This window comes from Choloepus didactylus, chromosome 2, assembly GCF_015220235.1.
Source record: "Choloepus didactylus isolate mChoDid1 chromosome 2, mChoDid1.pri, whole genome shotgun sequence".
Classification (NCBI taxonomy): domain Eukaryota; kingdom Metazoa; phylum Chordata; class Mammalia; order Pilosa; family Megalonychidae; genus Choloepus; species Choloepus didactylus.
Genome location: NC_051308.1, coordinates 149,510,783 through 149,532,413, shown reverse-complemented (window position 1 = coordinate 149,532,413; position 21,631 = coordinate 149,510,783). Strand labels below are relative to the sequence as shown.

The 21,631-nt window shown below is 35.9% G+C and overlaps 1 protein-coding gene across 4 annotated transcripts in view; it reads right to left on the bottom strand.

Annotated features, from left to right (window-relative positions):
* DIPK1A (divergent protein kinase domain 1A) overlaps window positions 1-21,631 on the bottom strand; it is a 127,434-nt gene that overhangs the window by 57,021 nt on the left and 48,782 nt on the right. For all 4 annotated transcript variants that reach the window (XM_037826626.1, XM_037826624.1, XM_037826625.1 and 1 more), the window contains one exon: window positions 197-331. In XM_037826626.1, coding sequence (XP_037682554.1) covers window positions 197-331 — 135 coding nt within the window. The remainder of the gene's footprint in view (window positions 1-196; window positions 332-21,631) is intronic.

Below are 21,631 nucleotides of genomic sequence, written 5' to 3'. Positions count from 1 at the left end.
TGAATATGGGGTTTTTCAAAGTGGGCAAAACTCCTACTAACTTGGCCATGTCAAAAAGCTAAGAAGTGCAGCACAACTGAAACGCAGGATGAACTTTTTTACTTTTTGAAAATAATTATTAGTAAGTATATAAATAGTAAATATAATGTGTTATTAGGAGGCTTTCAGTAAACTGGGAGATAAAAAAAATACTTACTATTACTTTCTTACAGTCCTTTCCTCTGCATAGCTCTGTATAAGTAGAGTATTGCACATATATAATCCAGCTTCCAACAAAAACCACCAACCAGGAAAAGAAAAGATATTTCATCCGGACATATGAGAAGCGAGCCTGTGAGGAGAAGAGCACATAACAATCACTCATTCAGTACCAAGTCAGCATTCACTGTCCTAGAACGCGATCCCCCCGCTTCTTGGAAAAACTCAATATATAGTCTAGGCTTTCATATGGCAATTCTCCTAGAACAAAGTGCACTTTCACTGAGTCCAAACAGCACTGGTCTTAGAAAAGGAAGCTCCTTGCTCTTGCCAAAGAAAACGGGAACAAAATACCCTTTAAAATGTATAACCTTTCAAATACCACCATCATCAAAAGCCACTTATTAAGCACAAGCACGTGCACTGTGCTACCCTGGGCACCGGGTAAGATCAGGTAAAGAGAGATACAATTCCTGTTTTCTACGTGCTTACAAGAGACTATTTCAAACAAGGTTCTTAAAGGTCTTTATGGATAATCATGATAAAAATAATTTTGTTTTAAAGGAATAAGTACAGAGAATTTAGTTATTTGTTTAATGTCTCAGTGTGAGGTAGCACCAGAATAAGAAATTAAACTCTACATTCATTCCTATTTCCCTATTGTATCCACCAGGGCTTTATAGTCCTTTTATGTAACCAACCAAATGTTTCCCCTAATACATAGGCCGGAAACAAAGGAGAACAATACAACATTAAAGGAGAAATGACTGGAGAAGAAGGGTTAAGATATATTAAGAATAAATTACTAATTTATTACTAAGAATAATTACCAATGCAAGGTGTTAATAATAATAGGGTGGTATAGGGAGCCCTGTATTTTATGCATGATTCTGCTGTAAACCCACAACTTTTCTTGGAAAAAAAAAAACAAACAAACAAGAATAAATTACTCCTTGCCTACCAATTTGTAAAGCTGTACAATAGGATCCTCTCTGTACTGTTTGACTCCCAGTGTTCTGGTATCTAATTGCAGCTTAGGCCGGTTGGTGCCTTTTCTCCATCAACCACATCTCAAACAGTTTAATCTTTAAAAGTGACAGTTGGGCAAGATAGTTTGACATTTATCTTTTAGGTCTGGAACGTCAATGGTCTGACTTTTAAAACAGCAGAATGTAGATAAAATTGCATAGAATAAATTGAAGATATGTAAACAAACAATGAAAACCTACTTTTGCTTTTACAGTCACGAGCCAATTTCTCACACTGGGAAACAGAGGGATACTGTGAGTGCTGTGAGCATGCAAAGGAAGCAGAAAGAGATGAAAGAGGAGTGAGTGCCCCAAGAGAAGACAATGGGCGCAAAGGAAAAAAGACTCAGGAAACACTGAATTCTGTTGCCCTATTTGTGGTTAGATATCTGTTTTGTGTTTCTGTGTTTAACAGATGGTGGATAACAGGACCCAAAAGTTTGAGTATGACAATTTACATGTAAATGATAGGTCTTTCAGATTTATTATTAAATATTTATTATTAAATATAAAATATGCCTTTAATGTAAGGTATTTTTGTATAGCTCTAAAAGAATCCAGTAAAAAGGATATTCAGACAATTACAAATGGGATCACATAAATGACAATGGGGTATATACCAAAAGGGTCATTTGAAAGGCATTTAAGATTACTTGGCATTTAAGAGGTCTGGTCATCAGAAAAAAATAGATTTGTACTAATATTATGAGGCTTAAATGAACTTAAATGATATAATGCCTAGAGAACATAAGCACATCACTGGGCACATACTAAATACTCAGTAAATGTAAACGGCACTAAGAGTGTTACATAGTAACGCTATCACTATGATTTGGCCTTAATCTTCTTTTTGGTCTTACCAAAAAGAAAACTGAATCTGAATCTGATCAAGCCCCTAGCTCCAACCACCAATTTACAAGAAATACAGGAGTCAGAGAAACATGTTAGGCGACACTAAGAGGATACAATCAGCAAATTCCACATCCTGGGAGAACAACCCAACTTCTTCATCTAAAAATTACAAAGGGGGAAAAAAGATAGAGGGAGGGTAAACCTAAAGATTAAAAAATATTTAAGAACTATATCAAATAATCACAATATGTGAATCTTTTTTTTTGAGTCCTGATTCAAATGAAAAACTGTAAAAAATGATACCTATGAGAAAACTGAAAATTTGAACAATTACAGGATATTTAAAGAGATTAAGGAATTATTTTAACTTTTCAGGTGTGATAATGGTTCTATGGTATTGTTTAAGCAAAGAGAATCTTTATATTCTAGAGATACTGAAAGATGAATGAAATGATATGATGTCTGGAATTTGCTTCAAAATAATATGGTAAGGGGAAAATAGGTGGTGATACAACTGAAACAAGATTGACTATGAGCTGAAGCTGGGTGGATGGATACACTCCTTCTTTTGTATATGTTTTGCAATTTTCAATAATAAAATGCTAAAAAAAGACTAATTTGGTTTCCCCCATATATTTTCTTTATGATTTAAAGTATGTTTATATTGTACAAAAAGGTTTTCTCTGTCATATCAAGACACACCTTTCTCATAACTTCATTTAGCAGCTATTTATTGAATGCCTACTATGTGCCAGCACTGTATTAGGCACCCTCAGCATATCCCAAGTACAGGGACAAACAAATTATAAATCTACCATATAAGTGCCCTTGAAGAAGTTGGAAGGGTCACTTGAAGGGCTGTCACACGGCACGATTTTATTTTTAGAAGTTCAATCTTAAATTAAGATAAACTTCAACATGATTTTTTTGAGGTAGAGTTTTTTTTTTTTTTTTTTTTTTGGAATGAACACGTCCACAATTTTATTTAACACACCAATGAGGGAAGCTGTAAGATGTGAAAACCTGTAAGATGTGAGCTAGGCAGTTGAATATGAGGAGGTCAGGATAAGAGAGTGGGGTTAGAAACAATTTGCATCTCAATCAGATACCTCCTCCCTCACCCTCCCACCCCCAAATTAAAAGCTGACCTTTGCCCCTTTGGAGTTATAAAATAGTCCAGTCACTGAAAAAATCTTCTTGACCAAAAGGGGGAAGCGAAATGAAACAAAATAAAGCTTCAGTGGCTGAGAGACCCCAAACGGCCGAGAGGCCACTCTAGAGGGCACTCCCACGCACTAGATAGATATCCCTCTTTAGTTTTTACCGCATTGGAATAGCTAGAAGGAAACACCCGAAACCGTCGAACCGCAACCCAGTAGCCCTGACTCTCGAAGGCGATTGCACAACTACATAGCCTACATGGTGTGACTCTGTGACTGCGAAAACCTGGTGGCTTACACTCCCTTTATCCAGTGGATAGACAGGGACAAAAACTAAACGAAAAATAGGGTGGGATGGGGAGATGGAATGTTTTAAGTGTTCTTTTTTACTTTTATTTTTATTTCTCTTGGAATAAGGAAAACATTCAAAAATTTATTCTGGTGATGAATGCACAACTATATGATGGCACTGCGAATAACTGTACACTGTGGATGATTGTAGGGTATGAGAATATATCTCAACAAAATTATATTTAAAAAAAGAATAAAAAAAAATAGTCCAGTCAATAGGAAATCAATCAAAGGTGCAGCTGATTGCTATACTGAAAGAACACCCAATTACCTCTCTTTGCCTATTTCCAGTTTTGGATAATTTTTTTTCTGACACTACACTTGGTTAGTCCTTGAGCATCCAGAAATAGCTGTTGCCTGGGAATTACCTTGAGGTAGAGTTTTAAAGCAAGATTAACCTCAATTCATTTTGTAAGAAAATCAGGGAAGCCTTTATGCTAATTTCTTTGTACTGCTTCCTGCCCTGCTCAGTGGCAGGTGGAAGTCACTGAGTGAAGGAGAACACCCCAGAAGCTGGCGAGTCGGGCTCTCTCCCAGGGCTCAGGATTTGGTCTCTTATCTTCTTGACACCCAGCTCAAGAGGTTTAGTGATGTCAATTGCCCTTTGGATGCCCCATCAATAATTTTTACTCAGGTTTTTTGTACAAATGTTCAATAAAGCTACCATAAAATGCTTTCAAATGCACATTAAGTGTAATAGACGCTGGCAGCTAAGACTTATGTCAAAGTCTCCCTCCTGCACATCCAATTTAATAAAATTTGAAACCACTTTGCTATTGTGTATCTCTCAAATAGCTACATTTTCCTGTTTCCTCTGGCTTGTGTTTAAACTGAAAAACACCCCGTAAAATGGCTTGCCCGCTGAGAATTCATCATGCTACAGAATGCCAAAAATTTTAGAGCGGAAGTTAGATTAATGACGTTCCCAGCAGGGCACTGGGCATCACCTGTTGTAGACATACTGACATAAGGAGTGAAACACATTTTTATTCCAGCATGCCACGGACAACTGCTGTGATTTGGGGAGTAACACAAATAGTAAAAGGACCTTTACATATGCTTTAATATCTGCAGATCCTGCTACCTCACATTTTAAAATAACAATGGAGAGAGGAACAGCCTTAAATCACAGTTGTAGCTATTAACTAATTTTATTTCAGTGTGGCACTCGCTAAAATGTTTCTAGTGTCTGTTCTGCACCAATCACCTAGACAATCTGTCTTTGATTAAGGATCGTAGTTTTTGTTTCTGACCTTTTTATTTATGATGAACCATATAAAATTGTTGCCTAGCAGCTTTTTTCATTCTGCTGATTTTGAGTCTAGTCACTAATTGGACCTTGTTTTCTTCTAAATTATGCTCCTGAAAAGCATGAAAAAAAGTTTAGCAAATAAAATTTGGGAGTAATTTTCAACCAGAGTCGATTTTGACCCCAAAGGATATTTGATAATGCCTGGAGACATTTTTGGTCGCCAAAACTGGGGAGTGCTACTAGTATCTCATGGCTAGAGGCTAGAGATGATGCTAAAATCCTACAGTGCACAGTATAGTTCTACACAACAAAGAATTTTCTGGCCCCAAATGTCAATAGTGCTGAGGTTGAGAGACCCTGTACTATGCTTACATAATAAAATGAAAACAAAAATTATAGGGTTGAAAGAATCAAATATGTATCACACCATCATTTGATTTTAAATTAGCCTTCAAGGCACAAACTATTACAAATTAGAAAAATATAATAACGTCTGTCTGAAAGTAACAGAAGCAGTTCATTATGACTAAATGATTACCAATATCTTCTTATAAATAAAACACTGAAGATATGCAAATGATGAAACATAAACTTTTCTACCAATTCCACTCTAAAAAAAATAGTGGTACCTTTTTACAAAATATTGCTTGATCTCATTGTTGTAACTTTTAATTTCAAAACAAATCTGAAAGTATTTAACCTTGTTTAAATCATTTTACATTAGGTTTTAAAAACAGCATAAAGAAGAGATTATGCAACAAAACAGCCATTTAAAACCATGACTATCTATTTCTCATATTCAGTATCTTTCATCAACATGGAAAGCATAGAGTCCCATTTATTTTACCCTTAAATACTGCCTCACACAGATGTTCTTAATTTTGGGAAGTAAGGAAGAAAAATATCTATCACATCTTTATATTTGGCCATAAATATTTTGCGGTATTTAGTGGACTCCATTATTCAGAAAATACAGCAAATTGATAAGGGTATCATTTGCAAAAGCTCAAATACAACCATTCCATCATTTCTTCATTCATTTTATAGAAAAAGCTGCAAATCATGTTTGCCCTTTTTATTCAAGTTTTTAAATTATCAGTTATTCTGAAATAATCTTCAAAAAGTTTTTTCTTACTGTTCCATTGACAACATTGTAGCTAGCTAACTTTTATGGCATTTTTAGTTGTAATATGATTTAAAAAAACTAGTTTTAGTATTGACCCATATCCCCAAATATAACTTTTACCATTTTCTTTAAATAAAATCTATATATATAGTAATAATACTTTTGAGAAGAATACATTACCTGTAAAAAACAAAACAAAACAAAACAAAAAAACAGAGATATGAAGAAATCATTTAATAGGATAAACATGCAGGTAAACTTTCTTTGGAATGGATCCTGTACTGTTATTTAAGGGTGCCCCACTGTTAGCTGGAAGGCCACTGAAAAGTCTTTAAGAAGAATATCTAAATGTACCAAATTTAAACTATCCCAGTGATAATCTGCATAAATATCAAAAGACAGCTGTGGTGCTTGTTCCTCTGTCTTTGGCTGCTCTGTCACATAGCAATGCACATGGCGGCATCTTTTGGTCTCTTCCTTCTCTTCTGGGTTCCATCAATGTCCAACCCCTTGCTACTAGTGACTTTTTTTCGGTCCGTCTTAATTTCACTCCAATTATACATGACTCCAGTAATAGGCTTAAGACTCATCCTGCTTAAGGTAAGCCACACTTTAATGGAAGTAACTACATCAAAAGGTCCTACTTACAATAGGTTCAAACCCACAGGAATGGATTAAATTTAAGAACATGTTTTTCTGGGGTACGTACAGCTTCAAATCACCACACTCCACCCCCTGGACCCACAAAAGGCATGTACTTTCTACATGCAAAATACATTAATTCCATCACAATATCCCAAAAATCTTAAGTCATTTTAGAAACAATGCTTAGAAGTACAAAGTATCATCAAAATTGGTTATAAGTGTGGTCTGTCCTGGGGCACTATTCCCCTTCATCTGTGGACCTGTGAAATCTAGAGAACAATTATCTGCTTCTGATAATCAATGAAGGGACAGGCATAGGACAAACATTTTCATTCCCATAGGGGGAAACTGGAAGGAAAACAGGGGTCATGGGTCCCAAACACTTACAAAACCCAGCAGTCTGAGAGTCATGTATGGAGTGATGTTTTGTCCTCTGGGCCTGGTAAAGCAGCGGCTTCACCCCTTCCATTTGATTGCGAGCAGCCAAGCTCTCCCAGAACATTGGAGTAAAGGCTCCACCCTCTCCAAGCATCAGGATGGTGGCCAGACTCTGCAATCCCTGGGGCACAGGCTCCATGCTCTCCAAACACGGGGGTGGCAGCAGTCTTCCTTAACAATAGGGTGAAATGCCCACCCTATCCAAGCACCAGGGCCAATTCACCCTCTTCACAATCATGGGTGAGCCCACTCTCTTGGTCTGAGAAGATGTTTTTGGCCCAGACCTCAGCTTTGATAGTTCTGCCCTTGAAATGATTTTATCTTCAATTTGTCCCGTTTTTTGTCTCTTTTTAGTCCAGGCCAGCAGTGGTTCCATTCATACAAATTATGCAAAAAAACTTGTTGGTTTTGCATGTAGTTCACAAGGGTCCAAACCATCAGACAAAAGAACTTTCCACAGATCCTTCCTGGATAACTGTACCTCCAATCCTGACTTGCAATGAAATTACTCACAGCTTCCATGTTCAGTTAAACTGTCACATGGAATGTCATTCTCTGGGGACTTGCTTTTCTGAAACTCAGAATGTTCCAAACCATCAATTTCTGGTTTCTTTGTGCCTAAGAGTTCAGTTCTCCCCTTATCCATTTCCTCTTGAATTTTACTATAAGTTGCAAGGAGAAACCAGGCTGTATTTTCCACACTTAGCTTGGAAATCTCCTCAGCTAAATACCCAAGTTCATCAGTCGCAAGTTTTGCCTTCCATCTGACATCAGAACTCTATTTTGCCAAGTTTTCCAAGTTTTCTGACACTTTAAAATAAGGATTGCCTTTCCTCTAGTTTCCAATAACATATTCATCATTTCTGTATAAAGCCTCGTCAGAAGTACCTTTAGCATCTGTATTTCTGCCAGCAGTCTCTTCAAAGCAGTCTAGGCCTTTTCTGTCAAGCACCTCATAATTCTTCCAGCTGCTACCTATTATCCAATTCCAAAGCCGCATCCACATTTCTGCTATTTGCAATAGCAGAATATTTGCAATACCCCACTCTCACGGTACCAAAATCTGTTTTAATTTCCTAGGCTTGTCAAGCAAATACCATGATATGAGTCAGGTTTAACGACAGAATTATTAGCTTACGGTTTTGAAGCTAAAAGAAATTCCAAATTAATGCATCATCAAGGCAATGCTTTCTCCCCAAAGACTGTGGCATTCTGGGGCTGGCTGCTGGCAATCGTTGGTCCTTAGCTTGTCACATGGCAATGGACATGGCAGCATCTCCTGGTCTCTTTTTTTTCTCTCCCAGGTTCTCTAGCTGTCCAGCCTCTTGTTCTTGTGGCTTGTGTGTGTGTGTGTGTGTGTGTGTGTGTGTGTGTGTGTGTCTGAATATCGCTCCTCTTATAAAGGACTCCAGTAATCGGATTAAGACCCATCCTGATTGAGGTGGGCCACAGCTTCTTAACTAAGTAACCTCTTTAAAACATCCTAATTACAACGGGTTCACACCCACTGTATGGATTATTTAAGAACATGTTTTTCTGGGGTACATACAGCTTCAAACTACCACAGTGCTCAAAGAAAAATTAAAAAAATTTATGTCATTCTAAACAAGGAAAACCTTGAGTTTTCAGTTTGGACATTAAAAAAAAGTTTTTAAAAATGCCCATGCTCCCCAGATATTTTTGAGCATGAAAATGCTTTTTTATGGGAAAATTTTCTGCAAGATTTCCTTGCTGATGGGCAGTATTAGCCTACTGGTCAGAGTTTTAGCACTCTTCCTCTTTCTAAGAGGGGAATTTTCACATTTATAAAAAGAACCCTATTTGGTCTCTGTATGATTTAAATTCTAAAGGTTCAATTTGCATGAGCAGATTCTCTGTTTTTTATTTTATGAGAACTCTAGCAATAAAATTTCAACAAGGAGCCAAACAGCAGATAACTTTCATTTTCTCTGATTGCTGGCTCATATTTCTTATGTTTTGAGTCTGATGACATCAAAAATGCAAGAACACCTGGGGAATTAACTGCATGGGGTGATTCTCAAGACTGTGACAAGGCACAAGAGTAAACTGCAATTTCAAGAATTTCAATGATATGATATGTTCCTACATGATATGTTCCCCAAAAACCTGGGGAATTAACACCTGGGGAATTAACTGCATGGGGTGATTCTCAAGACTGTGACAAGGCACAAGAGTAAACTGCAATTTCAAGGAAGTATGGGGAAATCCTCATATACATTAAGTGGAGAAAAAAAATCAGGTTTCAAAACCTATATGATATGTTCCCAATTTTGCTTTAAAAAAAAGAAAGTCATACAGAAACAGAGAAGAAACTGCAAGGAAATAAACCAAAATGTCGTGTGGTTATCTCAAAACGTCAAGATTGGTGGGATTACGGATGATTTTTATTTTCTTTTCAATTACACAAATTTTCTATAATGAACATGTACTATTTTTAATAAGAAACAATATATTTGTATACATGTGTTTAACATACGTATTAAAAAACACATCTGATTTGCTCTCTAACTTCTTGTTAAACTGCACTTGGAAAGTTATCACGTCTATGTAAATACGTTACATTCCACAGTAGAAAAAAAAATGCACAGACCCTCAAAAAAACAAAAACACAAAAAAAACAAAAAACCCATATCTTCAGGATCTAGAAGTCTTCTGATCGCTTTTTTAGAAACTTGCTTTTTTAAACTGTGAAATGTATCATTCATATAGAATTGTTTAAAATATATAAGTATAGCTTAAATGATCATTATATAAAGCAAATACCCGTGTAGCTACCATTTGTGTTAAGAAATACAATTTTTTTTTTTACCTTTGAAAACCCCTATGTGCCCCTTACAATAAAGGGTCAAGATGCCCCTGACTTCTGTCATAATCATTTACGTGCTTTTCTATGTAATTTAGCAAATAATCATGTATCCCTAAAATGTAGAGTTTGATTTGATTGTTTGTAAACTTCACATAAATAGAAGTACACACCATAAACTCTATTGTGGCTTGCACTCTTCTCTCAATCTTGTATTGTGAGATTAATCTACAATATAACACATATAGCCATAGGGTTGATCATTTGCTTTGCTGCACAGTATTCTACTATATGATTTTTTGTAAATGATTTACTTAGTTTTATAGTACCAACTATGAACCAATATATAACCTAAAAATGTATACTTTTCTCTTCAAGCTCTGTTATAAAAGAACACATAATATGGAGCTGCACTCTGTGTGCTCATATAATCCATTCAATGTCCCTGGAAATAAAGGACTCAGAAGGTTGGAAATAGACTTTGAGAATATATAGTTCAGCCACTTGCTAACTGATAAGCCCACATGATATTATGCTGAAATAACTAAACAGTTTTGACCTTAAGTCAGTTGTACCAGTAGGAAGTCCAGAACTGCCCATGGGGGATACAACTGTAATTCCTAGCCTTTGAAGAAATGACTTTTTCCACCCAAAGCTGAAGACTCTCTAATCCTTCTCTTTTCTGCTTCTTTACAGAAGGGATACAGATCAGGGAGATGTTAGAGAAGGCTGCAAGACCAAGAAAAGTGAGAAAAGGCATCCCCAGGGCTAAAAATGAAGGCACATGGAGGCCTGATGAAAAAGTATTTTGCAGAGCATATGGAAGAGAGGTGTAGCCTCCATTATCACTCTACATAAAAGGAATGCATGCAATTACAAATAATAAAAACTCAGTCATAGGGTTTTTCTGCATTCCAGTGCAGGCCAGCAGGCAAGATAGCCAAGTGTTCCAATTTTCTATTGCTGTATAACAAACCACCCCAAAACTTAGCGGCTTAAAACAATTCATTTATCTCTCATGGTTCTGCAGGTTGATTGGACTCAGCTGGACAGTTCTCCAAGTTTCTCAAGAGTTGTGGCTAGGGCTGGAGTCAGCTGAAGGACTGACTGGGTTGGGTGTCCTGATGGCTTCTTTACTCACGTGTCCAACCGCTCAGCTGGGCTGGGTGAAAGAGCTGGGAAATGGCTGAGCATCTCTCTCCTCATGGCTTCTCCATGTGCTAGTTGGGCTTCCTCAGAGCATGGTGGTCTCAGGGTAGTCTGACTTCCCACATGATTCCTGACTTCCCCAGAGCAAGTGTTCCAAGAGACCAAAATGGAAGCTGCATCATTTTTTACCTCGTTATTTTGGTTATACAAGGCCAGCCAAGATTGAATGGAGAAGAATCTACATAAGGGCATAAATACCAGGAAGTGTGCTTCTCTGGGGGGCCATCTTTAGAGACTACCACACCAAGGTACGTACAGAAAAGGATCAGCAAAACAGGGCCTATTGGTGAAGAGAAAAGCAATGTGTACCAGCTAGAAAAGAAATAGTTTTCTTGGCCATTCCAATTAAAGGCTTTTCTTTCTTCCTTAGTGCGGAAGAATTGGAAGTTGCTATTAGAATCCATTAACAGTATTTGTAGTCGTATATATTTATGATTAAGTTGACTGAGTATAGGTCTCATTCCATAGTATGTACCCAATAACTATAAACAAATTTTATGCTTATGTACATAATCCCAAGTTAAAAAAAAACTTTTTGAGATATGGCTACATATAGGTTTCTGAATAGCATTCACATTACTTTATTATTTAAGATTCTGGCACCCAAAATGGGTGTCCATTTTCCCCTTTTACTGGGCCTGAGGTCCCATACTGGGTCTAAAACTAACCAAAACAAGAGATACACAAGAAAAGCAGATTTGTATGTCCAAATACTAGGTTGGCCAGGGAAGGGGAGGTGGAGGTTGTTCACATCTGTGCACCAGCATTCTGCCTTTGTATCACTGAAAGAACCGTGCTTACTCAGGCATGTGGTTCCAAAGTAGCTACTGCTCATGTGACCTGAGGAGGAGTGTGGGGGTGCTATTCCCACTGGTTCATACCCTGACACAGATTTCCAGGAACCCCAGAGTGGAACAGCTTTTCTTTAATCTGACAAAGCAACAGGTTGGAAAGCATCCATCCAATCCATTTTAATCAGCCATACCTCAAGGTAAACCTTTAATTTATTAAGCATGTAAAACCTAAGTGACATATAAAATGGTAAGAAGGGTCCTCAGTGAACCCTGATTCTATTTTTTTTCCTGATCAAAGTACAGAAAACAGTACATTCTCAGTGGAGAAAAAAATGGATAAAGAATTGTGTAAAAAAAACAGCAACAAAATGATCCAGTTTGATACATTCCTTTCTCAGTTGTTTTCCATGTATGTACATATGTAAAATATCTTATCTTTTTTACAAAAATAAAGTTGGGGTCATATGAGAAATGTATCTTTTTTTCACTTCACACAATATAAACATGTTCCTATGCCATTCAGTAATCTTGATATTAAAAACACATTTAAACGGATGTATAACATTTTACAGTATGGTTGTGCTTAATTTGTTTAATCCTGTCTCTACTGTTGGACATTTGTATTATTTCCAAAATAGTGCTCTAATAGCAGTAGTAACAACAACAACAACAACAACAACGATACTGTTAATAAAAGCCATATTATGCTACTCTGCACCAGGAACTGTTAGTACTTTCTAACAGTTTAGAAATTAATTTACTTAATCCTTATTTTAAAAAAGGTAGCGTGGTAAAGCACTTGGGTTCGGCAAACTAGCCAATCCAGCTGCCTGGTTTTATAAATCCAGTTTTATTGGAACATAGCCATTCCAATTGTTTATGTATTGTCTAAGGCTACTTTTATGCTACAAAGGCAGAGTTGAGTAGTTGCAAAGCCGAAAATATTTACTATCTGGCTCTTGAGAGAAATAGTTTGCCAACCCCAGGATTAGATTGTTCAGCAAATATTCATTCCTCCTTGCCCCACCTTCCCTGCCTCATGGATGTTGGGCTTGGCAATGCGACTTCCTTTGGTCAATGTTTGTTAGTAGATTTGACACAAAGAAAAATCAGCTTGCTATGGTAAGATCTTATTTTGAAAATATTACAAATCATGCAAACCAGATGGCCAACTCCAATTTTGGAAATTCTCAGACAGGTGTTAATCCAAAATTGTCTTCCCATTTCTCTCTTGAATTCCAAACAAAGTGAAAACACAATAAAACTTACAGAAATTGCTTCAGAGACAAATGACAGCCATTTTGATCATAGCAAATTTTACTTAGAAGGAAAGGAACTGACTTATAAAGAAAATTCACTGAGATTGTTTCTAAATGAAAATGTTTCTGTAGGTATTGCAGGAAGTGAGGTACCTTTCACACTGGTAGTGATTTACCACAACACAAGTACTTAGAGAAATAATTGGTTTCACTCTGCTGTAGGGGAGCATGCTGAAAAGTAATTACTAAAAAATCCTCATGAAAATATACTGATAGAACTACCTATGGTGCTTAAGATAATGGATATTTTACAAATTATGTTTCAAGCGACTGTTGCTAATAATCTCTTAAACATGCAGCATGTATCTATAAGCAAAAGATACAAATGGACTTTTTAAATTATATCAAAGACCAAGCTAACCTGACACTATGCAGTTTCTCTCCTGCCACCCTACTAATTCCTAAATTGTTAGTTATTAATATATGGACCATAATAAGGCCTTTTGTGCTAAGAAATATTAAATCAGATTATGTCTCAGACGTTATTCACATGAGTGAATGTTAGCTACACACATGCATTGAAGCACAGGTGGTTAGGCTGGAAGGGGCCTTGCAGATCACGTGGTTGGCATGTGTAATTTTATAACTGAGGTCCCAAATAGTTTTGGATCTGTCGAACATCACTCAGTAAGTTACGTGAACCTTGGGCAAGTTACTAAACTTCCCAGAGCTTCAGATTCTTCATCTATAAAATGTAGGTGTTCAGCCAGATATTGCAAATTGCCACAGGATGCCAAGCCCCAACCAACAGTATTCCTGAAAACCCTAAAGAATACTCTGGTCTCTATCTAAGACTCTATAAAACTTTCACTTAGTAGGTTCATTTTTTCAGAAACTAAAGATTTCCAGATTGTTCCTATGCCAGATAAGTCTTGAAACTCAGAGGTACTAGTCTCTCCAAGAACATCAACCAGGTTCATTCCTCTGCCCCATAAGGTTGATAACCCTTTCCAGCACAAAGAAGTTAAAATGGTCAGTGCCCAGATAACCATGAAGATTGAGAGCATGGTCAAATGAGAGGGAGGAGGTGTAGAACTGAGAAATTAGGATTTAGCAAATGATTATGACCACTGAATAATTATACAGATGTTTCTTTTTAGTTTCTAGTGTATTGGAATAGCCAGAAGGAACTACCTGAAATTGCTGAACTGTAATCCAGTAGCACTGATCTTTGATGATGATTGAATAACTATATAGCTTTTATCGTGTGACTGTGTGATTGTAAAAACCTTGTGATGCGTAGTCTGAGAGAGCCCAAATAGAGTCAAGAGGCTGTCCTGGAGGTTTCTCTTATGCAAGCTCCAGCTAGATATCCCAAATGGCCACAGTATGCCCTTACCAAAAGTAGTCCCCAAATACCTAGGTCCCTACCTGAGATTCTATAAAAGATGAACTCACTAAGCTTTCTCTTTCAGAAACTTAAATCTACCAGAGTGTTCCTATACCAGACAAGTTCTAAAACCCAGAGGCAACAGCCTCTTTAAGATCAACCATCCGATGCAGCCCCCTTACCAATACTGTAGACAACCCCTTTCAATATGAACAAGTTAGGGTGCTCACTGCCTAGGCACCCCTGAAGATGGAGAAAGAGATTAAGTGAGAGGAAGGGGTAGCAACAAACAAGGTAAGATTTAACAAAGGTCTATGAATATTGAAACTCTATATAATTATGTATATATATTTTTTGGATACTGGGGTGTTGGAATGGCTGGAAGGAGGTAAATTACATGTTGGAACTGTAGCCTATAGCATCCCTTGGGATTTGCTCTATAGCTGCTTGTGGAATTGTCCCTTGAAGGTCTTCACCTTTCTGTTTATACCTTGTATTGCATAATAAGGAAAGAACTGAAACTGTGGAACTGTAACCCATAACAATTTTTGAAATTACCTATATGACTGCTTGTTGAGCTGTACATTGAGAGATGACACTTTTCTGTATGTATGTTATATTTTACAATAATAGAAATGGCTGAAATTGTGGAACTGTGACCCATGACATTCTTTGAAATTTGCTCTCTGACTACTTGTGAAATCGTACTTTGAAAGTCATCACTGTTATGTACATATGTTAAAGTTCACAATAAAAAAAACAAACAAAAAAAACCTTGTGACAACACTTTCTTTATCCAGTGTATGGATAGATGAGTAATAAAATAAAGATTTACACACACACACAAAAAAAAACACGTGCAAGGCAAACTAAAAAATAAAAATGTAGGTGTTGTGAAAATTAAGTGAGATCATGAACAAAAAGAAAAACATACTTTAAATTCCTACTCATGGAAGTATGATAATGTATACTAGTATAATGACATATATATTGACACATGCATATTCAAAAAAATTTCCCGATAGAAATGCACTATGAAAAAGTGTGAAGACTGGTAAAAAAAGAAAAAGGCATTTGCACAGTAACTGGGACCTGGTAGAGTTCTTTTCTCCAGGCAAGTGTCAGATCTAACTCTTTTGCTCTTTTTACTACACCACAGATTTCCACCCAGAATCTAATGACCAAAACCAGCCTAAGGGTGAAATAACGGCTGAGTTCCCTGTACAAAGGAGCGTAAATCTCCTCTTATCCTTAAATATGGTCTCTCTGAATTAGGACTGAATGCAGTGATAAACGTTGTTACGCAAACTTACACTTTGGCTACCTCTACTGTACCTACCCTGGAATGAACAAAAGAGGTCAGTTTCTGGGTTCTTTAAATGTTTAATATTCAAGTGAACAGCAAAATAATTTAAATTTTCTGGTCTATCTGTTTAATTCCTAGGAATTTTAAGGTATGATTTAAACAAATTATTATTAAACAAAACAGAGAAATGAAAATATGTTGGCATAATGCAACCCATAAATGGTATGATAAATTTTTTTTTTAAAGTTCAGAGATTTTGGTGCTCTTTTGGACATCTCATCTAAATAAAAATGTAGAGTTCTTTGTAAATTAAATAAATGTTATTTCTATTACCTTACATAGATCAAATTCAGACACAGATATGTACATAAAGCAATATATATAGTAGGTTCCCAACAGATATTGGCTATCTGGACAGTTTTTCTGGACTCACTTCCTCCATTTCCTCAGCTATAAGCATTCCCAAAGGGCAAAGGGGTATGTGGGTGTATATGTATAAAACAGAATTATAGAATAGTGTTGAAATCATAAGTTAGCTTAAAAGGTTAGTCTATGTGAAAGCCTTGTGGATCACACTCCCTTTATCCAGTGTATGGATGGATGAGTAGAAAAATGGGGACAAAAGCTAAATGAAAAATAGGGTGGGATGGGGGGGATGATTTGGGTGTTCTTTTTTACTTTTATTTTTTGTTCTTATTTTTATTCTTTCTGTTACAAGGAAAACGTTCAAAAAAATAGATTGGAGTGATGAATGCACAACTATATGATGGTACTGTGAACAGATAATTGTATACCACGGATGACTGTATGACGTGAATATATCTCAATAAAACTGAATTAAAAAAAAAAGTTAGTCTAAAATATTTCCATCAAACTATCTTTCTAGATATTCATTAGGCATCAAAAGAACCTAATCTTGATATAAAAAGGCTATACTGTATTCATTTATTACTCCATTTAAATCTGATCTTGGTAAAGCCTGAATCCAAATATAGGAGATGAACAAAGTCTACTGAAAGTACATATGAAATAATTCTATGTCATCTTAACTGTTTTCTACAAGGAATTTTAAGTTGGATTTTTTGTCTAATGTTTATCCATAAATATTTTATGCATTGTCATAGATTAACTAGAATTTATTATTTGATATATTTCATTTTTAATTTTTTATAAAGATGTAAGATTCATGGTCTGTAAGTCTAAGATGGGATCTTTAAAAGTTAAGATCAGATTTCAAAGAAATCTTTAAGACTCAGAATTATATTAGAGGAAACTGACAATATGAGATGCAATTTTCTGTGACTTCCTACCTTGGCATCATTTACATTTAACATCTTTCATATGTATGTATATATATGCATGAAATATGTTAAAAAAATATATATATATAAACAATTGAAATTCAATGGGTATTCCCAGGAGTTAGGGCGGCAGTTGAACTGGACTCTGACAGCCCAAATAATCCCCAAGTGAAGATGTTCTGATTATTTAATTGAAGTGGTGGGGCAGAGACAGACACCAAGATTTCAACAAGACACAACCTAAGCATCCAAAAAGGCAGAACAGGAGAATTTCTAGCATCTGCTTTTCAATTACAGCAATCACTTTAAATGACTTGACTACTAGGGTTTGGAAAAGAAATAAGAATGATTCAAGCAATTAACTGGAACTTTACTTTACAAAATGAGGTATCAATGAATATATTATTTTCAGAGTTTATAAAATGCTTCGGGACTCATCACCCTAGTAGAACATTCCCTTTGTACACTCTATGTAAGCAAAGCAGGAGTCTTTGCCTTCTTTGTACCAAATAAATCAACCAAGAAGCACTGACATGTGCCTTGCCGCGTGGCAGAGAAGCCAAAGATCACCAGTTTTGTAAATAAAAATAGTTTGTTGCTTTTTATTGCTGAGTAGTATTCCAAAGTATGTATGTATCACTTTCTTTAACCATATAGCTGAAGAACACGTGGATTGATTCCAGTTTTGGGCTATTAAAAACAAACCTGTATTCAAAGAAATTGTTGGGGAAAACTTCCCAAACCTTCTACACAATATGAATACACAAAGCATAAATGCCCAGCGAACTCCAAATAGAATAAATCCAAATAAACCCACTCCAAGGCATATTCTGATCAGACTGTCAAATACTGAAGAGAAGGACCAAGTTCTGAAAGCAGCAAGAGAAAAGCAATTCACCACATACAAAGGAAACAACATAAGACTAAGTAGTGACTATTCAGCAGCCACCGTGGAGGTGAGAAGGCAGTGGCATGACATATTTAAAATTCTGAGAGAGAAAAATTTCCAACCAAGAATACTTTATCCAGCAAAACTCTCCTTCAAATTTGAGGGAGAGCTTAAATTTTTCACAGACAAACAAATGCTGAGAGATTTGCTAATAAAAGACCTGCCCTACTTCAGATACTAAAGGAAACACTGCCGACAGAGAAACAAAGAAAGGAGAAAGAGATATAGAGAAATTTAACAGACATATATAGAACATTACATCCCATGTCACCAGGACACACATTCTTCTCTAGTGATCATGGATCTTTCTCCAGGATGGACCGTATGCTGGGACATAAAACAAGCCTCAATAAATAAAAAAAAAAAAAACTGAATTTGTTCAAAGCACATTCTTTGACCACAATGGAATACAAGTAGAAGTCAATAACCATCAGAAACTTGCAGAATTCACAAACACCTGGAGGGTAAAAATGAGGGGGAGATGAAAACATTTCCAGATAATCAAAAGCTGAGGGACTCCATCACCAGTAGATCAGTCCTATAAGAAATGCTAAAGGGAATTGTGCAGGCTGAAAGGAAGGGACACTAAACAATTGACTGAAACTATATGAAGAAATAAAGATTTCCAGTAAAGATCATATGGTAAATATAAATACCAATACTACTGTATTTTTTATCTGTAACTCCACTATTTACTTCCTACAGGATCTAAAATACATAAACTGTAATGATAAATGAGTTTTGGACTCAATGTAAATATGTAATTTTTGACAAGAACTACATAAAGGTGGGGGAATGGAGGAGTATAGGAACATAGTTTATGTGTCCTACTGACGTTAAGTTGGTATCAAAGAAAAACAAGATTGTAACAGATTTAAGAGGTTAAATTTAAGCCCCACAGTAAACACAAAGGAAGTATCAGAGAATATGACCATAGAGATGAAAAGTAGAGCATGGGTTATGAGAAGTGGGGAAAGGGGCAATGGGGAGTTAAGAAATGAGTGTAGGGTTTCTGTTTGGGGTGAAGGGAAATTTCTAGTAATGGATGGTGGGAAGATGATAGCATTGCAACATTCTAAATGTGATTAATCCCAGTAATGGAATGCTAGGGAGGGGTTGGACTGGGAAGATTTAGGCTGTATATATGTTTCCACAATTGGAAAAAAAAAGACAGTCTAATAGATGACAATTAAATGCCAAGGATGATCCTGGATGGGATCTGAGGATGGAGGAGAGGAGGCTCAAAGGGACACAGACGGGACATAAGAAAAAAAAAAAAAAAAGGAAATACAGAATGTAAGCTTTGTATCAATGTTGAATTTATTGAACTTCTTAGCTGTGCTTAATGGAACTGCATAAAAGAATGTTCTTGTTCATGGGAAATGTATATGTGAATTATATTGTTTGTTCAAGGATGTGTGAAGCTTGCTCTCGTATGTTCAGAAGACAGAGCAATAGATGATGGATGATAGGGAGGGAGGGGGGAGGGAAAGAAAGAAATGGTGGTGTGACAGGATGTTAAAGTTGGTGGATGGGGTATCGGGGAAGGGGGGTCGGGGTATGCTGGAGTTCTGTGTATGGGGTTTGTATTGTTTTTGCAACTCTTCCTGTAAGTTGAATTTATTTCAAAATAAAATTTAAAAAAACAACAAAACAAACAAACAAAACAAAACTGCTATGACATTTGTGAACAGGTTTTTGAGTAAACAAAAGTTTTGATTTCTCTGGGATAAATACCCAGGAGTGTAATTGCTGGGTTTTATGGTAGTTACATGTTTAGTTTTTTAAGAAACTACCAAACTATTTTTCTGAGTGGCTATACCATTTTACATTCTCACTAGCAGTATATGAGTGATCCACTTTCTCCACATTCTCAACAGCATTTGGTTTTGTCACTGATTTCAATTTGTTTTCATCACAACAATACACATTTTTAAAATGAGGAATTTTATGTATCAATATAAAGATACTTACCAGAAAAGAGCATTGGATTTGGGATGAGAATGTTTAGGTTCCTGCTCCATCCTCAGCACTTACTAACATGGACAAATTACTTAAAACTTGAGTTGTGGTAGGTTCATGGGTGTTAGGTTTTTTATTGTGATTCATAACTTATGAATATGCTTTATGTATTTATTTGTATATTTCAAATATTCATGGAATTTTTAAAAGGAGACAATATACTTCTCATTGTAAATCTAAACTATTCCCTTAGATCTAATGGGGAAAAGACAAGGAAGTGTTCTATGAAAATATAGGTGTAATTTTCACAATACAATAGGAAATCTATAGAAGAGTTTCATCTGCTTGAATCTTCAAGCCCCATATACTCCTTTTTCCAATGCTTCATGAGTCCAGAGATCTGCGACATAAATGAACCTTGGAAAAGATTATAAATGAAAGAAAGCAGACACAAAGGCCACAAACTGTACACTTCCATTTACATGAAATGCCCAGAACAGGCAAAGCCATAGACAGAAAGTAGATTATTGGCTGCAAAGAGTGTAAGCGAGGGAGGAATGGGGAGTGAATGGTAATGATTTGGGGGTTTCTTTTCAAAATATTCTGGAATTAGATAGTGGTGATGGTTGCACAACTCTATGAATATACTAACACCCATGAATTGTGCACTTAAAAAGGATGACTTTTATGATACGTGAATTTTATCTCAATAAAGCCCTATTAAAAAAAGATTATCAGACAATCCACATTTAGTAATATGAATAAACAAATCAACCATGACCACTTTCTAATTTTCCTCAAAGATTTTTGGAAATCGACCCTACAAGCTCCTCCTGTAGACCATTTCAGTATTATATGCTCTGAGAATGTTCATTTCTATAACTTTCTAAGAAAGCTGAAGTTTCCTTCTTTCCTAGGAGACAGCGGCTCAGTTTCCACGGTCCTTCCTCCCTTTTGATGCAAAGCAAACTGAATACAACTATCTGAATTAACTGACAATTTGAAACCCTTTAAAAATTTCCAATTTTATTTATTGCAAAAGCACTCAACAAAATTTTTTAAAAAATTCACCCATAATTCCACTACACTAGAACAGCTGTTTTCATTATCTATTTTCCCTTCTAGTTGTTGTTCACATGGAATTCATTTAATACACAGCTGTAATCAGTGTACATATAATTTTGTATTCTTTTTTTCATTATACTGTAAACAATTTATGTTAACACAGTTTTCGTAACAATCATTTTCAGTGTTGCAATAATATTCCATTCAGTTAATATAACATCATTTACCTAACTTTTCTCCTTATGTTGAACTTTAAAGTTTTCTTCCCCCAATTTCTCTGTGTGCAGACAAGGCTGTATACAGATTTTTAGATTTTCCTTCTTTTGAATTATTTGTTTAGATTGTTTCTCAAGAGTAGTTTCTGGTTCATAGAGTATAAGCATTTTATGGCTCCTATCTTCCAAACTATCTAGCATGTGTTTTTCAACACTATTTGCACTGTGTGTGTGTATACATAGATATAGATAGATAAAGTTAATTTAATAACCCTGAAATTATACTAGAGGCTCTATTTTGGAATTT